The sequence below is a fragment of the Danio rerio genome, chromosome 21, assembly GCF_052040795.2.
Source record: "Danio rerio strain M-AB ecotype USA chromosome 21, GRCz13ab, whole genome shotgun sequence".
NCBI lineage: Eukaryota > Metazoa > Chordata > Actinopteri > Cypriniformes > Danionidae > Danio > Danio rerio.
Window position 1 is genome coordinate 1,220,337 of NC_141041.1, and position 11,959 is coordinate 1,232,295.

Genomic DNA, 11,959 nt, shown 5'->3' on the forward strand with positions numbered 1-11,959 from the left:
ACTAATCGTACCTTAAGTAACGTATTTCAGACTTGCAAAAATAGAAACAGCGCTCTCTAGTGGATTTGTCATCTGTAACGAAACGTATCCTAAATATTAGTTTCAGCTTAAAAATGTCTTAAAATTAACAAAATGTATGCTAAATAATATATTACGGCTTCAAGAAAATACACAGCGCCATCTAGTGCATTTGCCATCTGAAACCCAACAAAGCATATCCCAAGTAACGTATTTCATATTCGCGAAAAAGTGTAGACAACACCCTCAAGTGGAATTGTCATTTGACACATGAAACGAAACGAACCCTAAATAATAATTTCAGCTTTATAAAAACATACAGCACCCTCTAGTGGATATGTCACATTAAACATATAACGAAACATACCCTAAGTAGCGTATTTCAGATTTGAAAAAAACTATAGACATCGCCCTCTAGTAAATTTGTCATCTGAAACATGCAATAAAAAGTACCCTAAAAACCATATTTCAGATTCACAATAATATAGAGAGCACAGTTTAGTGGATTTGACATCGGAAACATTCATTCATTCATTTTCTTGTCGGCTTAGTCCCTTTATTAATCCGGGGTCGCCACAGCGGAATGAACCGCCAACTTATCCAGCAAGTTTTAACGCAGCTGATGCCCTTCCAGCCACAACCCATCTCTGGGAAACATGCATACACACATTCACACACACTCTCATACACTACGGACAATTTAGCCTACCCAATTCACCTCTACCGCATGACTTTGGACTGTGGGGGAAACCGGAGCACCCGGAGGAAACCCACACGAAGGCAGGGAGAACATGCAAACTCCACACAGAAACGCTAACTGAGTCGAGGTTCGAACCAGCGACCTTCTTGCTGTGAGGCGACAGCACTACCTACTGCGCCACTGCCTCGCCCACATCGGAAACAGGCAACAAAACATTTCCTAAGTAATATATTTCAGATTCACTAAAGTGTAAACAGCGCCCTTTAGTGAATTTATCATCTGAAACGTACAATCAAACATACTTGGAGCACATATTTTATGTTTCGTCAAATATAGGCTGTGCCACATATTTGAATGCTCCTGAGCTAACTAAAGGGTGTTTTGCGTGATGTGATGGGTTTACCTGCAGAGGTCAGCGGTAAACACATCCAATCGCTCCTCTTTAGTCAGGAACGGATGAAATGCGCTGCCGTCGGTGCCGTTGATCATGTTACTCTGATTGGTTTTCCAGAACGACATCAACCTGAAACACAAACCGCACCAAATCAGGATTTTCCAGCTCCAAAAAGAAATGCTCTGCTGTGGAGCTTCATAAAACATGATATTCAGTATGATGCTGTCTTTACTTCTCTCCCTTCCAAGTGAAAATGCGGCCGTAGTCCAGATAGTTGTGTTCTCCGGTGTGATACACAAACTCACCGTCATCACTGCCGTTTTTCTGCAAAACAACAATAGACCATATACACATTTATAGATAATAAAATACATTTGTTTAGCAAGTACAGGGCTTTACGTTAACTTTTTTAATCACCGGCCACTTAGGCTAGTAGTTTTCCAATGTTACTAGCCACTCTGCATTTTCACTAGCCACAATTTTGTCGTTGGGATAATATATTTTATATGCATTAATTTGACGTTGACATGTTAAAATGACTTGATTTAAATTTTGTGTTATGTCTACATGCGTCCTCATTCATTTCACTTTTTGTGTCGAGTTTGAGCTTGCTCAATGAGCATGAGCAAATGGGTCATGGTTTCATAGTGTTATATTGCAATTAGTTTTTATTTCACATGACTTTTTTAGAACTCAAAATTAACAATTTACCAAATTTATCTCTATAACCACACGAAACAATAATTATTTCTTAGCCACACATTTTTTATGTGTCAAAACTAGAAAAATGTTCTATACTTTTTATTTAACAAAACATTTCTTAAAAAAGAAAGAAAAGCAAGTGACTTTTAAAAAATAACTATTGTCATGTATCAAAAATATGCACAGTAGTCTGTCCTGGATAAAGATCTCTCGGATCAGCAGTTAACAGCACATAAATGGAGAGTTCATCTCCCATTAAAGCAATGTTGTAAAAAAAAAAAATAATTAAACCATTTTAACCAAAATAAAAGCAAATAAAACTGTAAGCAAATGAAAGCAGGTAAAACATACCGTGTGTGATAATGAAAGAATGATCACATGCACGCGGTTAACTTTAGGCCATTTAATAATCTGTTCAAAGCGAAAGCAACCGGTGCTGCTAACAAAAAGACACATTTTGAGCTTTTAAAAGTATCAGGACTGTGGGTGCATGTTCATCACTATTTGTCTAGTTTATTTGAAAGAGAACCGACAGTTGCGTTTTCAGAACCTGTTCCAGACAGGGTTGCTTTACGATTCGGGAGCGCGTACGCGTTAAGCAATCGCGCGCATGCGTTTTAAGAAGTTAGCGCGAGTGATCATCATCCTCTCATTTGGTATTCATGTGCTTTCTTCTGCTCGCGTGATCACATTTGCTCGCATATTGGGTGTCATCCTTATATTGTCGAACCCTGCTTTGAGAAAACGAAATTATTTCCAACCAGCCAAAGTGGCTAGTGGGAGTGGCTGTCTAACCCGCCAAAGCTGAAATCTACCCGCATTTGGCGGGTTGGCGGGTGTTGATGTAAAGCCCTGAGCAAGTACTATAGAATATTTGTTAGCATTTTATCATTATTTCCTCACAATAAGCACCATAATCATAAGCCTAACAAAAAATCATTTAAGATAACCTGTGTGAGAACATGTGGAAATGTAAGAATTTAAATATTTGCTTATTTATTATGAAATAAGGACAAAATATTTAAATGTTATAACCTTTTTAAAAGAAATCATTTAAAAAAAAAAAAAAAAAAAAATATATATATATATATATATATATATATATATATATATATATATATATATATATATATATATATATACAGTGGAAGTCAAAATAATTAGCCCACCCTTTGATTTTTTTTCTTTTTTAAATACTTTCCAAATAATGTTTAAAAGAGCGAGGAAATGTTCACAGTATATCTGATAATATTTTTTCTTCTAAAGAAAAATAGTCTATTTTCTTCTAAATAGACTATGTTAATTTATTTACTTTAATTATTCAGCGATTCCTCTGCGTACCCCTAGAAGGAAGCCTGCGTACCACTAGTGGTACACGTACCACAGTTTGAGAACCACTGGCCTACAGAACAAACTATTATGATTAGAAATGTGGTGAAAAAAATCTTCTCTCCGTTTAACAGAAATTGGGGGAAAAATAAACAGGAGGGCTAATATAGTTCTGACTTCAACTGTATGTGAGAGTATATATACACATATATGTGTGTGTGTGTGTGTGTGTATGTATGTGAGAGTGTGTGTCTATATGTATGTATAGGAGTATGAGTGTACACAGTATACATGCGTGTGAATGTTTCTGTATATAGTATATGTGTGTGTGTATGTAATGTGTATGTATATGTGTGTGTTTTGTGTTTTCACAGAAGCGCCTGCAGAGACTCACATGCAGCATGAGCCCAAAGAATTCATCCGTCTCCGGCTTGATGCTGCGCAGTTTGGTGAGCAGAGGGTCTTTGAAGCCCCACAGCAGCTCGTCCACAGTGTGTGTCATGAACATCTCGGCGCCGATGGACTTCATGTATAAAGACATAGCAGAGGAGGCCCAGAACCCTGCACCTTTAACACGATTCATCACAGCCTGAAACACAACATGAGGATCACAAGCAGCTTTAACTCTTCACATTACAACAACACGATCAAAGCACAGACTGCTGCTGCGGTCACCAGGGAGATATCAGAGTGCTGTTTTTAAATGCCTGAATGATCAACACCAAACACATTCCACTGGGTCTGTCTTACTTTTCAATGCGCTCTCAAACGGTCACATTTTAAGAACACTTCACACACACACACACAAAGACACACACAGACTCACAAACAAAAAGACGCACAGAGACTCAAGATTCACCTATTTAAATTCATTTAAACTCCATTACGATTTTCTGTTATGAAATAAACGTTCGTTTTGCCAGATCCTCTCATTTAAGCCTTGGGTTTACCCGCCCTGCAGTTGTTCAAGTTTAGTTCAGTCACAGCAGGCTGTCATGTGCTGTTTGTGTTCGGGTTACTGAATCACGCATGCATAGTATTATCGCTTCACCACTTCTCAAATCTGATCTCAGAGTACTGTACTAATACCTGAATAACTCCATTTATATTGATTTATTTTGAGTCAGTGGGGGTATTAGGCATGTTTAAAAGTAAGTAGTTTCTAGATAAGTGCTTACTAGAGATGCGAATCATTTCAAACAATTCAGTTCAATTTGGTAAAATAGTTCAACCAGTTCACTTTGAAGATCTGCTTAAAATACTGAAATAAAGCCCATAATTGGGCACAAATGTGTTAAAATAATAGTTTTAGTGTCTGCTCGGGTCGTATTTTATGCTGTCACTGTGCTGCTGTCATGTCCAGTCGTTGTTTTTGTTATGGGAGCAACAGCGACTGCAGGAGGACTTGCTTGATCTGGCCAGTGGCAGCAGGTTTAGAGATTCTGAAGTGCTGTGTGGTCAAACGCATGCAGGGCGAACTAAATAGATTTATGTCTAAAAGACATAAAGTGTGTATTAACTACATTTACAAAGACTAAAACGAAGGACGTCTGAGTGGCGGTGTCGCGGACGCGGCCCTCTCTATTCTGCAGCCCTAGGCAGCCGCCTGGGTTGCCTCTATAGATGCGCTGGCTGTGGGGTCACCGTGGATATTAACAGCAGATTCAGTAAGCTTTAATCTACACATCTCTGATAATAAAATAATACGTTAATCGTAAACATTTTTAAATGAACGTTTATTTATAAACACAAAAGTTTGTCTTTAGACCACATTTTCCTAATTTTCACATAGATACAGAAAGTAAAAATAAGACATTTTAGCTTTTACAGATACAGGAACAAGATAACAAAAAGGGTGCCACTTCAGCTTAAACGGCAGCTATGTTGTGTTTACTTGGCCTTTTTCTTCGCACTGTGCAAAAACAGAACAGCATCTACTGTGCCTGGATTCGGGTGATTCCGCCTCGCCTCAGCCAGCTGCACTGAATGAGCGTTCGCTCGCACTGCGTGTTGTAGGAATGAACAAGATTCTCCTCGCTAGGCGCTGCAGTCGCAGAAATAAGCCATCTTGTTTCTCCCAGAACGATGGTGTCACATCCATCAGTGACCACCTGAGGGCGCTGTAGTGCATCAGGACTAAGACAGCACTACAGCGTCTCAGAAAAACTACATTTTCATACATGCCCCGCGCACACACCGGAACACCTACACTGACCTGTCATCACATCTGTTTTGTGTTACCGTTGATTATCTGGACTATTTATACAACCATTTCACCACTGTTTGGGATAGCGTCGTTGTCTTCCTTGTCCGAGTTTCCTGTAAGTCTTAGATTCCGAGTTTGTTATTCTGATTCTGCTCTTGTGTTTTGCATTAGTCTAGTTCTTGTGGTATTTGTCTAGTCTGTTTTCTAATTAGGTTTAGTTGTTTGAGTTTGTTTTTCCTGAGCTTCGTCTCTGATTTAGTTTCTGGTTTTGTCGTTTATTTGTTACTTTGTATTCTTATCACCTTGTTGGTTGCACTGTAAATAAATATCTGGACTTGGATCCGCACCTTTTTGTTTCTTGTTTTGATCACGCTAAAACGTGACAGATGGCAGGTTTTCCTCTGATGACTCCTCTAACTGAAACTTTGAATATTAGGCTACTCTTGCACTTCATCTATTATTTTGGGCGTCTCAAATCTTCCCATTCTGCAAAGCCCACTCTCTGCTTTTTCACTGGTCTACTGCCATGTCCCGCTACATCCACCCGCAACCGACCCGAAATTAATCGGAATGTATTTTTTTATTACTCGACTCCCAGATTATCCGCAGCGCCCGCGGATATAACCGGCATCTGCGCATCACTAGTATTTACACAATAAAGTTTCAGTTCGTTCTAGTTTTTTTAAAAACTCTTGCTTTTATTTTTATTTCATTCATTTTCTTTTATCGGTTTAGTGCCTTTATTAATTCGGGGTCGCCACAGCGGAATGAACCACCAACTTATCCAGCACATGTTTTACGCAGTGAATGCCCTTCCACCTGGAACCCATCTCTGAGAAACATCCACACACACTCATTTACAGTCATACACTACAGACAATTCTAACTTACCCAATTCACCTACAGAACATGTGTTTGGACTGTGGGGGAAACCGGAGCACCCAGAGGAAACCCACGCGAACGCAGAGAGAACATGCAAACTCCACACTGAAACACCAACTGACGCAGCCGAGGCTCGAAACAGCGACCTTCTTGCTTTGAGGCGACAGCACTACCTACTGCGCCAAAATATTTTTTTTCGTTTGTTGTTATTAACTATAACAACCTTGTCACACACACAAACAAACAAACACACACACAGACTCACCACAGCAGGGATGTTCACAGTCGTCACCATGTCTACACTAGGGTCTCCCACTGATTTCTCCGGAACGAAGACGAACACTTTGGGTGTGTAAGCGGCCACTTTCGTCCCGTTGTCCACAAATGACACATTGTGTTTGGGCCTGTACTCTCTGAAAGCACACACACACACTGGGTTAAAAATAATATGATTACATCAGATTAGATAACATTTACAGGAAATATGATGAGCAAGAAACCAAGAAAAGACATTAAAACACAAACAATCACAGTGATGCAGTGGAAAATGAGGAGAAATGGACAATAATGCAAATAATGATCGCAGGAAAGAAACATGATCTGTAAGAACAGGATGTGGAACGCAAAATTATCCATATAATAAGTCTTAATGACATGTTCAGAGTGCTGAAATGGGGAAAATGAGACGTACAGTATAAAATATTATAGTAAATGGACAAAGTACAGTATAGTGCAAAACACTTGATGTTTGCAATCACATTATTAATATTTCTTATGAATAATATATAAATATATATATATATATATTTACAGTTGAAGTCAGAATTATTAGCGCCCCTGTTTATTTTTTCCCCAATTTCTGTTTAATGGAGGGAAGATTGTTCAGCACATTTCTAAGCATAATAGTTTTAGAAACCTATTTCTAATTACTGATTTATTTTCTCTTTGTCATGATGACAGTAAATAATATTAGACTAGATATTCTTCAAGACACTTTTATACAGCTTAAAGTGACATTTAAAGGCTTCACTAGGGTAATAAGGTGAACAAGGCAGGTTAGGGTAATTAAGCAAGTCATTCTATAATGGTTTGTTCTGTACATTATCGAAAAAAATTAGCTTAAAGGGGCTAATAATTTTGTCCCAAAAATAGTTTAAAAAAATTTAAAACTGCTTTTATTCTAGCCAAAATAAAACAAATAAGACTTTCTCCAGAAGAAAAAATATTATCAGACATACTGTGAAAATTTCCTTGCTCTGTCAAACATCATTTGGGAAATATTTAAAAAAGAAAAAAAAATCAAAAGGGGGCGAATAAATCTGACTTCACCTGTATATATATGAGAGACACAAGTCCTGCAAAGCAGCCAAAGGGAGCAGCTCTTCTTCAGAATAGTGTTCAGTTCACTATGTGATGCTGCTGGAGGACAACCTTTCCTGACTCACTTCTCCAAAACATCTAAAGTTCTCAATAATATTTGGTTGTGGGTACTGTGCAGGCCAAGAGAGATGTCCAACTTGACTTTTATGTTCATCAAACCACTCTGTCTTGCTGTGCATATTGGTGTATAATCATCCTAATACACCCCACTGTCTTCAGGAAACAATGTTTGACCCATTGGGTCACATGGTCCTCCAGAATGGTTGGGTAGTCCTTGGCAGTGACCCAGTGACCATTTAGCACCAGTATTGGGGCTAGGAAATGTCATGATATTGAGTCCAAACCATGCTTCACTCTGTTCATCAGCAGTCTGGATGGGACTCTCCTCTGGGGCTTCTCCACACTGTAACTCTCCCGCATGTGGGAAAGACAGTGAATCATTAGAGATCATTACATGTTTCACATTGTCCACAGCCCAAGATTTCAACTGCTGCACCACTGAAACTCATGTTTGGCATTGGCATGAGCGAGCAAAGGTTTGGCTATAGCAGCTGGCCATGTATACTGACCCTGTGGAGCTCCAGACCAACAGTTCTGCTGGAAACAGGAGAGCTGAGCTGCACATTTCATTCTGCAGTGAGTCGGGCAGCTGTGGTCTGATGTTTTTTTAATAAACCTTGGTTAGCAGCCGGACGTCCCTTTCAGAGAGCTTCCTCTTGTGTCCCCAGATCATCCAGTTGGATGTGGGTTTTCTTCTTGGTGGTTTGCTAACATTAGCCTAGATACTTTTGCTCTAGATCAGGGGTGTCAAACTCAATTCCTGGAGGGCCGAAGCTCTGAACAGTTTAGTTCCAACCCTGCTCCAACACACTTACCTGTAGGTTTCAAACAAGCCTGAAGGACTCGATTAGTTTGATCAGGTGTGTTTAATTAGGGTTGGAACTAAACTGTGCAGAGCTGCGGCCCTTTTGGAACTGAGTTTGACACCTGTGCTCTAGATCATCACAAAAACTTCACAGATGTGCCAGCGAGAGCTGATGAACTCTGATATGTCACACATAATGTTGTGTGCATTGTAATATTTTAATGCAAATGTTTATTGGCCAGTGTAGTTTTGTAGGTTTGGCTAATTGTAAGCAGCTGGTGTTCAAGCTTCACTGATCTTCACTCCAGCAGTAAGAGCAGGGAGTGGAGGTTTCATTAGCAGACAAGCAGCACAGTTTTGGATCAAAAACTGCAACGCACACAACATTATAGGCGACATCAGAGTTCAGAACAGAACAAATTGTTGCAACCATTTGGCAAGAACTTTAAATAAAGTGTAAATGATCAAATAAAACTGCATTTGAATTAAAATTATAATAGTTTAAATGCAAAAAAAACATGATATGATGCAGAATATGAGATGAAAATGATTAGTGTCTGGCTCTCTGCAGCTCAACCTCACATCATAGATTTCTGCTGAAGTGTTTTCTGTTTGCTCTGAATTACCCAAGTTTAATGCAAACAAACTGAACGCGGCTGGCCTTGGATCAGCGCTGAAAAGATGCAGACTTTGATATTTGTTTAAGGAGTGCCGTGGAGCTCAACACACACACACGAGCAAACACACTGATAAAACACCACACTTACTCAACTGTTTCACATTAATATTCAGTTTTAATAAATACCATGATAGCTTTTCATATATTAAAAAATGCATGTATGTATTATTTAATAATAATAATAATGATAATAATAATAATAATAATAATAATAATAATAATAAGAAGAAGAAGAAGAAGAAGAAGAACACTGCACACCTGTATTAGTCCTGTCTTCCAGTAAATTATGTGTTCAGCTCTGTGGGTTTCTAAACAGTATTGCAATAATAATAATAATTATTATTATTATTATTTCCCAGAGATGGGCATCTGCAGCGCAAAAACTTGCTGGATGGGTTGGCGGTTCAATTCTTCCATAATAATAATAATACATTGCTGTGAATATTAATAATAACAAATAAATAATCAATGCAAAATAATTTTACCAATATAAAAATAATAATATATTTTAAAGAATATTTCAATATTTTTAATATGTACAAAAAATAATAGCATAAGGATGCTTGTGTGTTATTGTAAACATTTATTGTAAATATTTACAATAAATTTATTTAAAAAACAAACTGTACAATAAAAAAAGTGCGTGCATTTATCATTTTATATTATAATTTTAATACTATAATAATATATAAGAATTAATACTACTAATAATAAATAGTACTGATTATAAATAACAATAATTAATCAATCATTACAATATAAATGTTCCAATATAGAATATTAATATATTAAAAACTAACATATTAATATTTCTAAAAAGTATATATATATAGAAGTACGTATATATACACATATTCAGATGTATGAAGGGATTGATGCTTAAGACACAAGATTAAAGCATTACATAATGCATAGAGAGAAGTTTCAGGAGATTAGACATGTGCTGTGATATTACCACACAACAATAAAGCATTAACAATTTTAAACAGCAGGTCACATTAGTTATATTTTATGACATGCATTTGTTTAAATTATTAAACAGCAGAACAGGAGAATTGAGCAAAATGTAACACAAGTCAATAAAACATGGCACATTTCTATCATCACGTGATCAGTTAAAACCTTTTTTAATGTGCATGCTGGATTTTATTTAGTGAATATGTTTCAATTGTTGTTTATGCACATTTTTTTCTAATTGGATAATATTCAATATTCAATAATGTGTATTTTTAAAATGCATGCACCTTTTTAATGTACATTTTTAATGCATAAAAATAGATAGATGGAAACTTACTATGGAGGTCAATAGTGGCAGGTCTCTTTTAAAAATACCTTAAAATATGAAGTTAATTCTCAGTTGTTTTCAAAATTTATGCACAAATTAACAATAATTATTGGTGTTTCCATTAAAGGCACAGTTCATCTAAAAAAAGTAAAATCATTCAGCTAAACACAAAGATATTTTGAAGAATGTTAGAAACCTGGAAGCATTAACCTTCATTTGTTGTTTCTACTATTTTATTTATGTTCAACAGAAGAAGCTCATAAAGGTTTGTAAAAGAGTAAATAGCGAGTAAATTTTCCACTTTGGGGGTGAACTGTTTTTTAAAAGTATTTAAAGGGACAGTTTGTCCAAAATCGAAAACTCTGTGATCATTTACTTTGCCTGTAACTGTTTAAGAAGATATTTTAAAGAATGTTGGAAACCTGTAACCATTGGCTTCCATTGACTCATTTTTTCAAATACAGAAATCAATGGTTACCAGTTTCCAGCATTCTTCAAAATATCTTCTTTTGCGTTTAACAGAACAAGGGTTTGGATCAATTTGAGGAAAAGTAATTAGTGAGTATATTCTCATTTTTGGGTGAACTGGCCATTTACATTTATGATTTGTAATGCAAAAGAGAAAGTCTTATTTGTTTTATTTCTGCTAGAATACAAGTAGTTTTTAATTGTTTTAACACCATTTTAAGGTCAATATTATTAGCCCCCTTCAGCAATATAAGTTTTAGATTGTCTCCAGAACAAACCACTGTTATACAATGACTTGCCTAATTACCCTAACTTTACCCTAATTACCCTAGTGAAGCCTTTACATGTCACTTTAAGCTGAATACTAGTGTCTTAAAGAATATCTAGTCTAATATTATTTACTGTCATCATAGTAGACAGAAAAGAGATCAGTTATTAGATTTATTATGATTAGAAATGTGTGGGAAAAAACTCTCTGTTAAACACAAATCGGGGAAAAAACATAAAGCGGGGCTAATAATTCAGGGGGGCTAATAATTCTGACTTCTCCATGTATTTTTGTGCATGTGAATCCTGCACGTGCTCAGTGTGTGTGTCTGCTGAAGTGTGCGTAGTCAATCTGAGCATAATTCCTCAGGCTGCGGCCGGAGAGTCTTTAAGACGCTTACAGGAGACTCGTGCGTAAGACAAACACACATCCGCTCGCTTTAATGCATGTCCTGCTCTACTCTTCAATAATTCAAGAAGAGCTGGACAACTGGACACTTGATGGCTGATGCTGCTTCATTATGCCTTTCTCAGCCGTTTTCATTCATCTTCACCCTGTTTTAACACAATTTAAATGCTTATTTCATTAATTCTTTTTAGCTTTGTCTCTTTATTAATCAGGGGTTACCACAGCAGAATGAACCGCCAACTTATTCATGATGTGTGGTATGTTTAATGCAGTGGATGCCCTTCCAGCCTCAACCCAACACTGGAAAACACCCTAAAACTCCCGCATTCACACACACTTACACACTAAGGCCAATTTAGCTTATTCAGTTCCCCT

The 11,959-nt window shown here is 37.0% G+C and overlaps 1 protein-coding gene across 5 annotated transcripts in view; it reads right to left on the minus strand.

Moving 5' to 3' along the window:
• scarb2b (scavenger receptor class B, member 2b) overlaps nucleotides 1-11,959 on the minus strand; it is a 62,934-nt gene that overhangs the window by 31,383 nt on the left and 19,592 nt on the right. For all 5 annotated transcript variants that reach the window (XM_087300519.1, XM_087300520.1, XM_087300518.1 and 2 more), the window contains exons 3-6: nucleotides 6,497-6,644; nucleotides 3,538-3,732; nucleotides 1,345-1,436; nucleotides 1,122-1,241 (exon numbers count right to left, since the gene is read on the minus strand). In XM_087300519.1, coding sequence (XP_087156645.1) covers nucleotides 1,122-1,241; nucleotides 1,345-1,436; nucleotides 3,538-3,732; nucleotides 6,497-6,644 — 555 coding nt within the window. The remainder of the gene's footprint in view (nucleotides 1-1,121; nucleotides 1,242-1,344; nucleotides 1,437-3,537; nucleotides 3,733-6,496; nucleotides 6,645-11,959) is intronic.